Genomic DNA, 17358 nt, shown 5'->3' with positions numbered 1-17358 from the left:
CCAGAGAGGAAGAAGTACTGCTCTTGCTCAAGCCTTCTCAAGAAATAATGAATATCGCTGGCACTTCCCTCTGGCACACAGCAGGTATTTATACACCCAGGCCAGGGTGTTAATTAGCTAGAGGAAGGTAGCCGCTGGGTCCTAGAGAGACAGCATCTAAGAAGTTGTCTGTAGTGCCAAACCAAGAGATCTCCTGCAACCAACTGCAGGGTGACTGTCTGTCACTTCTGACACACCCATGACACTATATTTTATTTTTCCCAAGCATAAAATTACTTTATAGAAAGAAAAAAACAATTCACACTATAAAGATAAGAAAACTTTAGTTTTAATGTAATTTTATTGTCAAGGGTCAGGGTGGATCCCATTGATGTACCTTAAATGTATGTTGTATTTTACAAGTCAATGTACGTAATCAGTCCTCTGTTACAAGTTATTAAAGGGGTTGTCCACTACTTTATATGATTCCCCAAATGTATTCCCCCAGGGTCCATAAGTGTTTCTCTAAATACTTTGTGGTACCTTTTCTGCCTGTGAGCTTCGCTATCACTGGCCGCTCACAGGCATCACGTGACCCCCGGCTGCAGCTGGCTCTGACATCACGACAAGTCCAGGCTGCATCCGAGGGTCCCTCTTCCGCGTACCACCAGTGGCTGCTGGGTTGTGGGCGGGGTTATTCCCTTGCGTCACACCCGGCATCCACCGCGCGCTCTCCCTCTCCCCATTCACTGCTAAAGTGCGCGGTGGATGCTGGGTGTGACGCACAGGGTAACCCCGCCCACAGCCCAGCATCCACCGCGGGGAGCGCGTCACTGATGTCACGCCTCACTTGACGTGACATCAGTGACGGGTCACGTGATGCCTCTGAGCGGCCAGCGATAGCGCCGCTCAGAGGCAGAAAATGGCACCGCAAGGTATTTGCAAAAACACTTCTGGGCCCCGGGGGGATACATTGGGGGTTTCTTATAAAGTAGTGGACAACTTCTTTAACCTCAGTAATGAATGAATAGGCTGATTGTAGTCACATTGGTGAATGATCAAGGTTGTAAATCAAAGTCAGATGTGTACCATAGGTCATTCTTCATGACCTTATACCTATTGTATTATTCTATAAGCCTTTGTAGCAGTGATGGAGATCCTTGTTGATGAGAGTCCTTGAGGAATCGTGACGTACTTCACAAGAAACTGATGAGAGGTTTCCTATGTTTTGTTTGGAGAGCTCCAGAATGCTTAGTATAGTGTAGACATTGTCCTCTTCTTCTAAAGAGGGTCCTGTAATAATGTTTTCTGGGGATAGGTCACCTTCAGACTTCCATGTAATCTGTATTACTGAAGGATAAAAACCAGTGGCCACACAGACAGCATAGAGATTTCCAGGGTCATCCATAGAGTTGCGACTACTCAAGAGAGAGACAGTTGGGACCTTAACATCTTTACCTGCAATATATCAGAAGATGTATTTTGTAACTGAATATCCATATAGAACAGCACGTCTGGTAGATGGTGTATCTAACCCCATCCTGTGTGATGCTGCATTGCTGAGCTGGTGTAATTGAGCCTACCATATGTTAGTTTTTTTAATGAGTCATTTAAGCCTGTCATGGGTATCTAAGCCTAAGCCTAAGAATAAAATAAATATATAAGCAGTAACTGTTGAGTAAAAAGGAAAAAAGAAAAAAAGAAAGAAAAGTTTTTTAATGAGAGATGAATTTTATACATGACATTGCAATTTTTTTTTTTTTAATTGGATTCATTCAGATTAGTTTTTAATGTTTATACTTCGATGCTTGCAAAGCTCTTGATAAAATGGGAGTGAAAGAGTTAAAACCTTGGTAAAACACACGCCTAAAATTGATATGCACTGACTTTCTTTATATATAAAATGCACAAAGCAGTAGTAGCCTATATGTAATACCTGAAGAAGGCTCATAAGCGTTGAAACGCGTTGGATGCTATGTTAATAAAATTTGGTTATTTAATATATCACCGCATCCTACCTACTGTATTCCGGGAGCGCATACCACCTGGAGAATAATTACATATGGGGTATCTAAGCCTGTAATGGGTGCTTATATTTACTGAGTTGGTGCATCTAAGTCTATCATTTATGATACTTTTAGAAATGATTAAGACATACCACCGTATACACTGAGCTGCGTTCCATCCCCCCACACTGGATAGGAACCATTCCTTGTAAGTAGGCACCAGTACAAGGCACTGTCCTGCACCGTGACATTTGCGACATGCAAGAAATGGGTGTGACTGTTGTTTCTGATTGGCTGATAGTGTCCCGGAGATGCATCAGACCAATGGATGCTCGAGTCATTATTATGGAAAAGCAAAAATATTGGTGCAGAATTTGGCAATTGCTTGAACCATTGAACATTGAAATCCTGAATATCTCCACCATCCACCAGACATCCCAAAACTGCCGTGCTGCCTTCAGACGCAGAGACTCGCTTGTACTGGTGAACCCCGATCTGGGTGGAGTCTGCAACATAGACATAAGAACAGTAATAGAAATAACGCAATTGCAACATTATTTCAGCATTGGAAGGAATGTATCATCCGAAAAATTACAGTGAAGTCAACAGAGTCATCTCATTATCATTAAAGTGACAGTCAACGGAATCATCTCATATTTATTAGAGGGCAAGGTCAACAGCATTGTCTCAATATCAATGGAGGGCAGGGTCACCAGAGTCATCTCATTAATATTAGAGAACAGGGTCAACAGAGTCATCTCATTAATATTAGAGAACAGGGTCAGCAGAGTCATCTCATTAATATTAGAGAACAGGGTCAGCAGAGTCATCTCATTAATATTAGAGAGCAGTGTCAGCAGAGTCATCTCATTAATATTAGAGAGCAGGCTCAGAGTCAGCAGAGTCATCTCAATAATATTAGAGAGCAAGGTCAGCAGAGTCATCTCACTAATATTAGAGAACAGGGTCAGCAGAGTCATTTCATTAATATTAGAGATCAGGGTCAGCAGTCATCTCATTTATATCAGAGAGCAGGGTCAGCAGAGTTATCTCGTTAATATTAGAGAGCAGGGTAAGCAGAGTCATCTCATTAATTTTAAAGAGCAGGGTCAACAGAGTCATCTCATTAATATTAGAGCACAGGGTCAGCAGAGACATCTCATTAATATTGTAGAGCAGGATAAGGAGAGTCATCCCATTAATATTGTAGAACAGGGTAAGCAGAGTTATCTCATTAATATTAGATAGCAGGGTCAGCAGAGTCATCTCATTAATATTAGACAGCAGGGCCAGCAGAGTCATCTCATTAATATTAGAGAACAGGGTCAGCAGAATCATTTCACTAATATTAGAGAGTAGGGTTAGCAGAGTCATCTAATTAATATTAGAGAGCAGGATCAGCACAGTCATTTCATTAATATTAGAGGACAGGGTCAGCAGAGTTTTCTCATTAATATTAGAGAGCAGGGCCAGCAGAGTAATCGCATTAATATTATGGAGTACGTCTTACTACCGATACTACTACTTAATACTTACCAGATAATAATTGACACAAAAGGAGACAGGTGACAACAGCCGACTTCATGGCCAGGTGCTGGATAGAGTCGCTTCTTGGATAGCTTTCTAGGGCAGATCTGTAAATATGGAGTGAAGATTTAAGAAAACCTATAAAAGCAATATAAGTAGTGATCATGTAGGAGATCTGGACACCACGTCAGTTATTCTAATAAACAACACTACAATCAATCTGAAAAGCTGATACCAGAGAATAACAGCATGAATTCAAATTCAGTTCGCCATATTTAATGAGGTATTGAGATGATGAAAGAGCAGTGCCATAAGAATGAGGGTAGTAGTAACCCAGAGAGATAGTGTGCCACTCTGGGTTACTACTACCCTCATTCTTAGGCCACGGCCCCACTATCAGTATTTGGTCAGTATTCGGTCAGTATTTTTTCTCAGGACTGGGAGCCAAAACCAGGTGAGGAACAATCAGAGAAAAGGTATAATAGAAACAAGTCACCAATTCTGCATTTATCACCCACTCCTGGTTTTGTCTCCTACTCCTGAGGAAAAATACTGACCGAATACTGACCGAATACTGATAGTGGGGCCGTGGCCTTATGGCGGTGTTGTTTCATCATCTCTATTCCACAGCAATCCATCTGATGAAGGTCGATGTTTGAGACCGAAACGTTATTATTTTGGATTGTTTTACTAAATAAAATATATATTGAATATTCAACGCACAAGAGTGCCAGGTTCCATATATTTACATACAAGGAATGCTATCCTTTCAGGTTTCTTAAATATAAATGGGTAGAAGCCCTCATAGACTCTACTGTGCCCGTCCTCAGCCTCCGAGGAGACCAGCACTCGTACAGTGTCCATTTAGGACATGATCAGATATGAAAATCAAACATCAGAATGATGTCAGTTTGAGGCTAAATACCCTGTCTGACAAGTGACTTTGACAAGTGATTCTGACAAGTGATTCTGACAAGTGATTCTGACGAGGGACTTTGACAACTATAATAATAATAATAAAAAAAAAGTCACTGTTGGCTGATGGGACTTGAACCCAAAATTCTATGTCCAGAAGCCAGTGCACTAACCACTGAGGTATAAACTCAGTTGAAGATACCTAGGAGTTCTATTTGGTTATATGATTTTCAGTGCAAACCTGTCTGAAAGTGATTGGGACTTTCAATACCTCCTCCAAGCCAAATTCAAATGATGTGTAAGTCTGATACGTGACTTTCTTCAAACATCAGAATCACAATGACATTTAGTCACCCTGAGTATTTTCATGGTTGATTTCATAAGACAAGAAAAGCTGCCAAGCATTATAACTTGACTGGATAGCTCAATGGTGAAGCATCTGCCTCTGAAACTACAGTGTCTAGGTTCAAATCCCAATAGGATTTTTATATTTTTTAATTCTAACAATTTAGCACACAAACTGCAGCGGTGTTTTACTTTTAATATCTGACATTCTGATTGTCATCCTGACGTGTTAAGCGTTTAAGACACTCTATCTATTTGAATGGTAAATTTCATAGCCAAAGTAAATTGGGAGGAAATAATTTACTGCATATCTATTTCCAAGTGACTGTACATTTACATAATTTCTTAAAGGGGTCTAATGATGATAACATTTCTTTATTGTAATTTTTTCTTTCCATCCATCCAAGAACTGGCTGCAAACTCCCAATTTACTTTTGCTATGTAATTATTATTATTATATATCACTACCTAAATAATCAAATAATGAACCTATAGTTTAATGGTAAGGCATCTGTGTCACATAGTTTTGGTTTGAAAGGATAATAATAATAGTAATAATAATAATAATAATAATTAATAATAAAAAGTTCAGTGTCCCTACAGGTTTTTCTTGGCTTATAAGATTAACCCTGATAATACTCAGGGGGTCTAAAAGTAATTGTGATTCTTATTCTGATGTGGGAGAAAAGTCAGATATCAAAGCCAAGCATCACTGAAGTTTGTGTGCTCGCCAGCATCATTTAAAAAACAAAAGTTTATTTATGTATCTAATCCTCTCCTTTGTGATACTGTCTGCTGAGCCGTGTATATATTCCTATTCTGAGTGATACTGTCTGCTGAGCCGTGTATCTAATCCTATCCTGTGTGATACTGTCTGCTGAGCTGTGTATCTAATCCTATCCTGTGTGATACTGTCTGCTGAGCCGTGTATCTAATCCTATCCTGTGTGATACTGTCTGCTGAGCTGTGTATCTAATCTTATCCTATGTGATACTGTCTGCTGAGCTGTGTATCTAATCTTATCCTATGTGATACTGTCTGCTGAGCTGTGTATCTAATCCTATCCTGTGTGATCCTGTCTGCTGAGCTGTGTATCTAATCCTATCCTGTGTGATACTGTCTGCTGAGCCGTGTATCTAATCCTAGCCTGTGTGATACTGTCTGCTGAGCCGTGTATCTAATTCTATCCTGTGTGATACTGTCTGCTGAGCCGTGTATCTAATCCTATCCTGTGTGATACTGTCTGCTGAGCCGTGTATATATTCCTATTCTGAGTGATACTGTCTGCTGAGCCGTGTATCTAATCCTATCCTGTGTGATCCTGTCTGCTGAGCTGTGTATCTAATCCTATCCTGTGTGATACTGTCTGCTGAGCTGTGTATCTAATCCTATCCTGTGTGATACTGTCTGCAGAGCCATGTATCTAATCCTATCCTGTGTGATACTGTCTGCTGAGCCGTGTATCTAATCCAATCATGTGTGATACTGTCTGCTGAGCCGTGTATCTAATCCTATCCTGTGTGATACTGTCTGCTGAGCCGTGTATCTAATCCTCTCCTTTGTGATACTGTCTGCTGAGCCGTGTATATATTCCTATTCTGAGTGATACTGTCTGCTGAGCCGTGTATCTAATCCTATCCTGTGTGATACTGTGTGCTGAGCAGTGTATCTAATCCTATCCTGTGTGATCCTGTCTGCTGAGCTGTGTATCTAATCCTATCCTGTGTGATACTGTCTGCTGAGCCGTGTATCTAATCCTAGCCTGTGTGATACTGTCTGCTGAGCCGTGTATCTAATTCTATCCTGTGTGATACTGTCTGCTGAGCCGTGTATCTAATCCTATTCTGTGTGATACTGTCTGCTGAGCCGTGTATATATTCCTATTCTGAGTGATACTGTCTGCTGAGCCGTGTATCTAATCCTATCCTGTGTGATCCTGTCTGCTGAGCTGTGTATCTAATCCTATCCTGTGTGATACTGTCTGCTGAGCCGTGTATCTAATCCTCTCCTTTGTGATACTGTCTGCTGAGCCGTGTATATAAACCTATTCTGAGTGATACTGTCTGCTGAGCCGTGTATCTAATCCTATCCTGTGTGATACTGTCTGCTGAGCTGTGTATCTAATCCTATCCTGTGTGATTCTGTCTGCTGACCTGTGTATCTAATCCTGTCCTGAGTGATACTGTATGCTGAGCTGGGTATCTAATCCTATCCTATGTGATACTGTCTGCTGACCTGTGTATCTAATCCTGTCCTGTGTGATACTGTCTGCTGAGCTGTGTATCTAATCCTATCCTCTGTGATACTCTCTGTTGAGCCGTGTATCTAATCCTATCCTGTGTGATACTGTCTGTTGAGCCGTGTATCTAATCCTATCCTGTGTGATACTGTCTGCTGAGCCGTGTATCTAATCCTATCCTGTGTGATACTGTCTGCTGAGCCGTGTATCTAATCCTATTCTGAGTGATACTGTCTGCTGAGCTGTGTATCTAATCCTATCCTGTGTGATACTGTCTGTTGAGCCATGTATCTAATCCTATCCTGTGTGATACTGTCTGCTGAGCCATGTATCTAATCCTATCCTGTGTGATACTGTCTGCTGAGCTGTGTATCTAATCCTATCCTGTGTGATACTGTCTGCTGAGCCGTGTATCTAATCCTATCCTCTGTGATACTATCTGCTGAGCTGTGTCTCTAATCCTATCCTGTGTGATACTGTCTGTTGAGCCGTGTATCTAATCCTATCCTGTGTGATACTGTCTGCTGAGCCGTGTATCTAATCCTATCCTGTGTGATACTGTCTGCTGAGCTGTGTATCTAGTCCTATCCTGTGTGATACTGTCTGCAGAGCCGTGTATCTAATCCTATCCTGTGTGATACTGTCTGCTGAGCCGTGTTTCTAATCCTATCCTGTGTGATACTGTGTGCTGAGCTGTGTATCTAATCCTATCCTGTGTGATACTGTCTGCTGAGCCGTGTATCTAATCCTATCCTGTGTGATATTGTCTGCTGAGCTGTGTATCTAATCCTATCATGTGTGATACTGTCTACTGAGCTGTGTATCTAATCTTATCCTGTGTGTTACTGTCTGCTGAGCAGTGTATCTAATCCTCTGTGATACTGTCTGCTGAGCTGTGTATATCTAATCCTATCCTGTGTGATACTGTCTGTTGAGCCGTGTATCTAATCCTATCCTGTGTGATCTCCTCCTGTGATGTGTGATACTGGTGTCGGCAGTGTATCTCCTCCTGTGATGTGTGATACTGGTGCCGGCAGTGTATGTCCTCCTGTGATGTGTGATACTAGTGCTGGCAGTGTATCTCCTCCTATGATGTGTGATACTGGTGGCGGCAGTGTATCTCCTCCTGTGATGTGTGATACTGGTGCTGGCAGTGTATCTCCTCCTGTGATGTGTGATACTGGTGTCGGCAGTGTATCTCCTCCTGTGATGTGTGATACTGGTACCGGCAGTGTATCTCCTCCTGTGATGTGTGATACTGGTGCCGGCAGTGTATCTCCTCCTGTGATGTGTGATACTGGTGTCGGCAGTGTATCTCCTCCTATGATGTGAGATACTGGTGGCGGCAGTGTATCTCCTCCTGTGATGTGTGATACTGGTGCCGGCAGTGTTTCTCCTCCTGTGATGTGTGATACTGGTGCCGGCAGTGTTTCTCCTCCTGTGATGTGTGATACTGGTGCCGGCAGTGTATCTCCTCCTGTGATGTGTGATACTGGTGCCGGCAGTGTATCTCCTCCTGTGATGTGTGATACTGGTGTCGGCAGTGTATCTCCTCCTGTGATGTGTGATACTGGTGCCGGCAGTGTATCTCTTGCTGTGATGTGTGATACTGGTGTGGCAGTGTATGTCCTCCTGTGATGTGTGATACTGGTGCCGGCAGTGTATCTCCTCCTGTGATGTGTGATACTCGTGCCGGCAGTGTATCTCCTCCTGTGATGTGTGATACTGGTGTGGCAGTGTATGTCCTCCTGTGATGTGTGATACTGGTGTCGGTAGTGTATCTCCTCCTGTGATGTGTGATACTGGTGTCGGCAGTGTATCTCCTCCTGTGATGTGTGATACTGGTGTGGCAGTGTATGTCCTCCTGTGATGTGTGATACTGGTGCCGGCAGTGTATCTCCTCCTGTGATGTGTGATACTGGTGCCGGCAGTGTATCTCTTCCTGTGATGTGTGATACTGGTGTGGCAGTGTATGTCCTCCTGTGATGTGTGATACTGGTGTCGGCAGTGTATCTCTTCCTGTGATGTGTGATACTGGTGTCGGCAGTGTATCTCCTCCTGTGATGTGTGATACTGGTGCCAGCAGTGTATCTCCTCCTGTGATGTGTGATATTGGTACTGGCAGTGTATCTCCTGCTGTGATGTGTGATACTGGTGTGGCAGTGTATCTCCTCCTGTGATGTGTGATACTGGTGCCGGCAGTGTATCTCCTCCTGTGATGTGTGATACTGGTGTGGCAGTGTATGTCCTCCTGTGATGTGTGATACTGGTGCCGGCAGTGTATCTCCTCCTGTGATGTGTGATACTGGTGCCGGCAGTGTATCTCCTCCTGTGATGTGTGATACTGGTGTGGCAGTGTATCTCCTCCTGTGATGTGTGATACTGGTGTCGGCAGTGTATCTCCTCCTGTGATGTGTGATACTGGTGCCGGCAGTGTATCTCCTCCTGTGATGTGTGATACTGGTGTGGCAGTGTATCTCCTCCTGTGATGTGTGATACTAGTGCTGGCAGTGTATCTCCTCCTGTGATGTGTGATACTGGTGCCGGCAGTGTATCTCCTCCTGTGATGTGTGATACTGGTGCCGGCAGTGTATCTCCTCCTGTGATGTGTGATACTGGTGCCGGCAGTGTATCTCCTCCTGTGATGTGTGATACTGGTGCCGGCAGTGTATCTCCTCCTGTGATGTGTGATACTGGTGTGGCAGTGTATCTCCTCCTGTGATGTGTGATACTAGTGCTGGCAGTGTTTCTCCTCCTGTGATGTGTGATACTGGTGCCGGCAGTGTATCTCCTCCTGTGATGTGTGATACTGTTGTGGCAGTGTATCTCCTCCTGTGATGTGTGATATTGGTACTGGCAGTGTATCTCCTGCTGTGATGTGTGATACTGGTGTGGCAGTGTATCTCCTCCTGTGATGTGTGATACTGGTGCCGGCAGTGTATCTCCACCTGTGATGTGTGATACCGGTGCCGGCAGTGTATCTCCTCCTGTGATGTGTGATACTGGTGCCGGCAGTGTATCTCCTCCTGTGATGTGTGATACTGGAGCCGGCAGTGTATCTCCTCCTGTGATGTGTGATACTGGTGCTGGCAGTGTATCTCCTTCTGTGATGTGTGATACTGGTGTGGCAGTGCATCTCCTCCTGTGATGTGTGATACTGGAGCCGGCAGTGTATCTCCTCCTGTGATGTGTGATACTGGTGCCGGCAGTGTATCTCCTCCTGTGATGTGTGATACTGGAGCCGGCAATGTATCTCCTCCTGTGATGTGTGATACTGGTGCCGGCAGTGTATCTCCTCCTGTGATGTGTGATACTGGTGCCGGCCGTGTATCTCCTCCTGTGATGTGTGATACTGGTGTGGCAGTGTATCTCCTTCTGTGATGTGTGATACTGGTGTGGCAGTGCATCTCCTCCTGTGATGTGTGATACTGGTGCCGGCAGTGTATCTCCTCCTGTGATGTGTGACACTTGAGCCGGCAGTGTATCTCCTCCTGTGATGTGTGATACTGGAGCCGGCAGTGTATCTCCTCCTGTGATGTGTGATACTGGTGCCGGCAGTGTATCTCCTCCTGTGATGTGTGATACTGTTGTGGCAGTGTATCTCCTCCTGTGATGTGTGATATTGGTACTGGCAGTGTATCTCCTGCTGTGATGTGTGATACTGGTGTGGCAGTGTATCTCCTCCTGTGATGTGTGATACTGGTGCCGGCAGTGTATCTCCTCCTGTGATGTGTGATACCGGTGCCGGCAGTGTATCTCCTCCTGTGATGTGTGATACTGGAGCCGGCAGTGTATCTCCTCCTGTGATGTGTGATACTGGTGCTGGCAGTGTTTCTCCTTCTGTGATGTGTGATACTGGTGTGGCAGTGCATCTCCTCCTGTGATGTGTGATACTGGAGCCGGCAGTGTATCTCCTCCTGTGATGTGTGATACTGGTGCCGGCAGTGTATCTCCTCCTGTGATGTGTGATACTGGAGCCGGCAGTGTATCTCCTCCTGTGATGTGTGATACTGGTGCCGGCAGTGTATCTCCTCCTGTGATGTGTGATACTGGTGCCGGCAGTGTATCTCCTCCTGTGATGTGTGATACTGGTGTGGCAGTGTATCTCCTCCTGTGATGTGTGATACTGGTGTCGGCAGTGTATCTCCTCCTGTGATGTGTGATACTGGTGCCGGCAGTGTATCTCCTCCTGTGATGTGTGATACTGGTGTGGCAGTGTATCTCCTCCTGTGATGTGTGATACTAGTGCTGGCAGTGTATCTCCTCCTGTGATGTGTGATACTGGTGCCGGCAGTGTATCTCCTCCTGTGATGTGTGATACTGGTGCCGGCAGTGTATCTCCTCCTGTGATGTGTGATACTGGAGCCGGCAGTGTATCTCCTCCTGTGATGTGTGATACTGGTGTGGCAGTGCATCTCCTCCTGTGATGTGTGATACTGGAGCCGGCAGTGTATCTCCTCCTGTGATGTGTGATACTGGTGCCGGCAGTGTATCTCCTCCTGTGATGTGTGATACTGGTGCTGGCAGTGTATCTCCTCCTGTGATGTGTGATACTGGTGTGGCAGTGCATCTCCTCCTGTGATGTGTGATACTGGAGCCGGCAGTGTATCTCCTCCTGTGATGTGTGATACTGGTGTCGGCAGTGTATCTCCTCCTGTGATGTGTGATACTGGTGTCGGCAGTGTATCTCCTCCTGTGATGTGTGATACTGGTGTGGCAGTGTATGTCCTCCTGTGATGTGTGATACTGGTGCCGGCAGTGTATCTCCTCCTGTGATGTGTGATACTGGTGTCGGCAGTGTATCTCCTCCTGTGATGTGTGATACTGGTGTGGCAGTGTATGTCCTCCTGTGATGTGTGATACTGGTGCCGGCAGTGTATCTCCTCCTGTGATGTGTGATACTGGTGTGGCAGTGTATCTCTTCCTGTGATGTGTGATACTGGTGCCGGCAGTGTATCTCCTCCTGTGATGTGTGATACTGGTGTCTGCAGTGTATCTCCTGCTGTGATATGTGATACTGGTGTCGGCAGTGTTTCTCCTCCTGTGATGTGTGATACTGGTGCCGGCAGTGTATCTCCTGCTGTGATGTGCGATACTGGTGTCGGCAGTGTATCTCCTCCTGTGATGTGTGATACTGGTGTCGGCAGTGTATCTCCTCCTGTGATGTGTGATACTGGTGCCGGCAGTGTATCTCCTGCTGTGATGTGTGATACTGGTGTGGCAGTGTATGTCCTCCTGTGATGTGTGATACTGGTGCCGGCAGTGTATCTCCTCCTGTGATGTGTGATACTCGTGCCGGCAGTGTATCTCCTCCTGTGATGTGTGATACTGGTGTGGCAGTGTATGTCCTCCTGTGATGTGTGATACTGGTGTCGGTAGTGTATCTCCTCCTGTGATGTGTGATACTGGTGTCGGCAGTGTATCTCCTCCTGTGATGTGTGATACTGGTGTGGCAGTGTATGTCCTCCTGTGATGTGTGATACTGGTGCCGGCAGTGTATCTCCTCCTGTGATGTGTGATACTGGTGCCGGCAGTGTATCTCTTCCTGTGATGTGTGATACTGGTGTGGCAGTGCATCTCCTCCTGTGATGTGTGATACTGGTGCCGGCAGTGTATCTCCTCCTGTGATGTGTGACACTTGAGCCGGCAGTGTATCTCCTCCTGTGATGTGTGATACTGGAGCCGGCAGTGTATCTCCTCCTGTGATGTGTGATACTGGTGCCGGCAGTGTATCTCCTCCTGTGATGTGTGATACTGTTGTGGCAGTGTATCTCCTCCTGTGATGTGTGATATTGGTACTGGCAGTGTATCTCCTGCTGTGATGTGTGATACTGGTGTGGCAGTGTATCTCCTCCTGTGATGTGTGATACCGGTGCCGGCAGTGTATCTCCTCCTGTGATGTGTGATACTGGTGCCGGCAGTGTATCTCCTCCTGTGATGTGTGATACTGGAGCCGGCAGTGTATCTCCTCCTGTGATGTGTGATACTGGTGCTGGCAGTGTTTCTCCTTCTGTGATGTGTGATACTGGTGTGGCAGTGCATCTCCTCCTGTGATGTGTGATACTGGAGCCGGCAGTGTATCTCCTCCTGTGATGTGTGATACTGGTGCCGGCAGTGTATCTCCTCCTGTGATGTGTGATACTGGAGCCGGCAGTGTATCTCCTCCTGTGATGTGTGATACTGGTGCCGGCAGTGTATCTCCTCCTGTGATGTGTGATACTGGTGCCGGCAGTGTATCTCCTCCTGTGATGTGTGATACTGGTGTGGCAGTGTATCTCCTCCTGTGATGTGTGATACTGGTGTCGGCAGTGTATCTCCTCCTGTGATGTGTGATACTGGTGCCGGCAGTGTATCTCCTCCTGTGATGTGTGATACTGGTGTGGCAGTGTATCTCCTCCTGTGATGTGTGATACTAGTGCTGGCAGTGTATCTCCTCCTGTGATGTGTGATACTGGTGCCGGCATTGTATCTCCTCCTGTGATGTGTGATACTGGTGCCGGCAGTGTATCTCCTCCTGTGATGTGTGATACTGGTGCCGGCAGTGTATCTCCTCCTGTGATGTGTGATACTGGTGCCGGCAGTGTATCTCCTCCTGTGATGTGTGATACTGGTGTGGCAGTGTATCTCCTCCTGTGATGTGTGATACTAGTGCTGGCAGTGTTTCTCCTCCTGTGATGTGTGATACTGGTGCCGGCAGTGTATCTCCTCCTGTGATGTGTGATACTTGAGCCGGCAGTGTATCTCCTCCTGTGATGTGTGATATTGGAGCCGGCAGTGTATCTCCTCCTGTGATGTGTGATACTGGTGCCGGCAGTGTATCTCCTCCTGTGATGTGTGATACTGTAGTGGCAGTGTATCTCCTCCTGTGATGTGTGATATTGGTACTGGCAGTGTATCTCCTGCTGTGATGTGTGATACTGGTGTGGCAGTGTATCTCCTCCTGTGATGTGTGATACTGGTGCCGGCAGTGTATCTCCTCCTGTGATGTGTGATACTGGAGCCGGCAGTGTATCTCCTCCTGTGATGTGTGATACTGGTGCCGGCAGTGTATCTCCTCCTGTGATGTGTGATACTGGTGCCGGCAGTGTATCTCCTCCTGTGATGTGTGATACTGGAGCCGGCAGTGTATCTCCTCCTGTGATGTGTGATACTGGTGCTGGCAGTGTATCTCCTCCTGTGATGTGTGATACTGGTGTGGCAGTGCATCTCCTCCTGTGATGTGTGATACTGGAGCCGGCAGTGTATCTCCTCCTGTGATGTGTGATACTGGTGCCGGCAGTGTATCTCCTCCTGTGATGTGTGATACTGGAGCCGGCAGTGTATCTCCTCCTGTGATGTGTGATACTGGTGCCGGCAGTGTATCTCCTCCTGTGATGTGTGATACTGGTGCCGGCAGTGTATCTCCTCCTGTGATGTGTGATACTGGTGCTGGCAGTGTATCTCCTCCTGTGATGTGTGATACTGGTGTGGCAGTGCATCTCCTCCTGTGATGTGTGATACTGGAGCCGGCAGTGTATCTCCTCCTGTGATGTGTGATACTGGTGCCGGCAGTGTATCTCCTCCTGTGATGTGTGATACTGGAGCCGGCAGTGTATCTCCTCCTGTGATGTGTGATACTGGTGCCGGCAGTGTATCTCCTCCTGTGATGTGTGATACTGGTGTGGCAGTGTATCTCCTCCTGTGATGTGTGATATTGGTACTGGCAGTGTATCTCCTGCTGTGATGTGTGATACTGGTGTGGCAGTGTATCTCCTCCTGTGATGTGTGATACTGGTGCCGGCAGTGTATCTCCTCCTGTGATGTGTGATACTGGAGCCGGCAGTGTATCTCCTCCTGTGATGTGTGATACTGGTGCCGGCAGTGTATCTCCTCCTGTGATGTGTGATACTGGTGCCGGCAGTGTATCTCCTCCTGTGATGTGTGATACTGGTGTGGCAGTGTATGTCCTCCTGTGATGTGTGATACTGGTGTCGGCAGTGTATCTCCTCCTGTGATGTGTGATACTGGTGTCGGTAGTGTATCTCCTCCTGTGATGTGTGATACTGGTGTCGGCAGTGTATCTCCTCCTGTGATGTGTGATACTGGTGTGGCAGTGTATGTCCTCCTGTGATGTGTGATACTGGTGCCGGCAGTGTATCTCCTCCTGTGATGTGTGATACTGGTGCCGGCAGTGTATCTCTTCCTGTGATGTGTGATACTGGTGTGGCAGTGTATGTCCTCCTGTGATGTGTGATACTGGTGTCGGCAGTGTATCTCTTCCTGTGATGTGTGATACTGGTGTCGGCAGTGTATCTCCTCCTGTGATGTGTGATACTGGTGCCAGCAGTGTATCTCCTCCTGTGATGTGTGATATTGGTACTGGCAGTGTATCTCCTGCTGTGATGTGTGATACTGGTGTGGCAGTGTATCTCCTCCTGTGATGTGTGATACTGGTGCCGGCAGTGTATCTCCTCCTGTGATGTGTGATACTGGTGTGGCAGTGTATGTCCTCCTGTGATGTGTGATACTGGTGCCGGCAGTGTATCTCCTCCTGTGATGTGTGATACTGGTGCCGGCAGTGTATCTCCTCCTGTGATGTGTGATACTGGTGTGGCAGTGTATCTCCTCCTGTGATGTGTGATACTGGTGTCGGCAGTGTATCTCCTCCTGTGATGTGTGATACTGGTGCCGGCAGTGTATCTCCTCCTGTGATGTGTGATACTGGTGTGGCAGTGTATCTCCTCCTGTGATGTGTGATACTAGTGCTGGCAGTGTATCTCCTCCTGTGATGTGTGATACTGGTGCCGGCAGTGTATCTCCTCCTGTGATGTGTGATACTGGTGCCGGCAGTGTATCTCCTCCTGTGATGTGTGATACTGGTGCCGGCAGTGTATCTCCTCCTGTGATGTGTGATACTGGTGCCGGCAGTGTATCTCCTCCTGTGATGTGTGATACTGGTGTGGCAGTGTATCTCCTCCTGTGATGTGTGATACTAGTGCTGGCAGTGTTTCTCCTCCTGTGATGTGTGATACTGGTGCCGGCAGTGTATCTCCTCCTGTGATGTGTGATACTGTTGTGGCAGTGTATCTCCTCCTGTGATGTGTGATATTGGTACTGGCAGTGTATCTCCTGCTGTGATGTGTGATACTGGTGTGGCAGTGTATCTCCTCCTGTGATGTGTGATACTGGTGCCGGCAGTGTATCTCCACCTGTGATGTGTGATACCGGTGCCGGCAGTGTATCTCCTCCTGTGATGTGTGATACTGGTGCCGGCAGTGTATCTCCTCCTGTGATGTGTGATACTGGAGCCGGCAGTGTATCTCCTCCTGTGATGTGTGATACTGGTGCTGGCAGTGTATCTCCTTCTGTGATGTGTGATACTGGTGTGGCAGTGCATCTCCTCCTGTGATGTGTGATACTGGAGCCGGCAGTGTATCTCCTCCTGTGATGTGTGATACTGGTGCCGGCAGTGTATCTCCTCCTGTGATGTGTGATACTGGAGCCGGCAATGTATCTCCTCCTGTGATGTGTGATACTGGTGCCGGCAGTGTATCTCCTCCTGTGATGTGTGATACTGGTGCCGGCAGTGTATCTCCTCCTGTGATGTGTGATACTGGTGTGGCAGTGTATCTCCTTCTGTGATGTGTGATACTGGTGTGGCAGTGCATCTCCTCCTGTGATGTGTGATACTGGTGCCGGCAGTGTATCTCCTCCTGTGATGTGTGACACTTGAGCCGGCAGTGTATCTCCTCCTGTGATGTGTGATACTGGAGCCGGCAGTGTATCTCCTCCTGTGATGTGTGATACTGGTGCCGGCAGTGTATCTCCTCCTGTGATGTGTGATACTGTTGTGGCAGTGTATCTCCTCCTGTGATGTGTGATATTGGTACTGGCAGTGTATCTCCTGCTGTGATGTGTGATACTGGTGTGGCAGTGTATCTCCTCCTGTGATGTGTGATACCGGTGCCGGCAGTGTATCTCCTCCTGTGATGTGTGATACTGGTGCCGGCAGTGTATCTCCTCCTGTGATGTGTGATACTGGAGCCGGCAGTGTATCTCCTCCTGTGATGTGTGATACTGGTGCTGGCAGTGTTTCTCCTTCTGTGATGTGTGATACTGGTGTGGCAGTGCATCTCCTCCTGTGATGTGTGATACTGGAGCCGGCAGTGTATCTCCTCCTGTGATGTGTGATACTGGTGCCGGCAGTGTATCTCCTCCTGTGATGTGTGATACTGGAGCCGGCAGTGTATCTCCTCCTGTGATGTGTGATACTGGTGCCGGCAGTGTATCTCCTCCTGTGATGTGTGATACTGGTGCCGGCAGTGTATCTCCTCCTGTGATGTGTGATACTGGTGTGGCAGTGTATCT

The 17358-nt window shown here is 47.0% G+C and overlaps 1 protein-coding gene across 2 annotated transcripts in view; it reads right to left on the bottom strand.

Moving 5' to 3' along the window:
- Nucleotides 1–360: 360 nt before the first annotated feature.
- Nucleotides 361–17358, bottom strand: part of LOC141153130 (immunoglobulin lambda-1 light chain-like) — a 29903-nt gene continuing 12905 nt past the window's right edge. The window contains exons 3-5 of one of the 2 annotated variants that reach the window (XM_073637820.1): nt 3522–3650; nt 2138–2491; nt 361–1437 (exon numbers count right to left, since the gene is read on the bottom strand). In XM_073637820.1, coding sequence (XP_073493921.1) covers nt 1109–1437; nt 2138–2491; nt 3522–3570 — 732 coding nt within the window. In that variant the 5' untranslated portion in view covers nt 3571–3650 and the 3' untranslated portion in view covers nt 361–1108. The remainder of the gene's footprint in view (nt 1438–2137; nt 2492–3521; nt 3651–17358) is intronic. The other variant, XM_073637819.1, reaches the window with a different exon arrangement.

This window comes from Phyllobates terribilis, unplaced genomic scaffold (genome assembly GCF_046119375.1).
Source record: "Phyllobates terribilis strain yellow unplaced genomic scaffold, ASM4611937v1 Scaffold_7__3_contigs__length_470593459, whole genome shotgun sequence".
NCBI lineage: Eukaryota > Metazoa > Chordata > Amphibia > Anura > Dendrobatidae > Phyllobates > Phyllobates terribilis.
The sequence above is the reverse complement of the archived record's forward strand: the minus strand, read 5'-3'. Positions and strand labels throughout refer to the sequence as shown.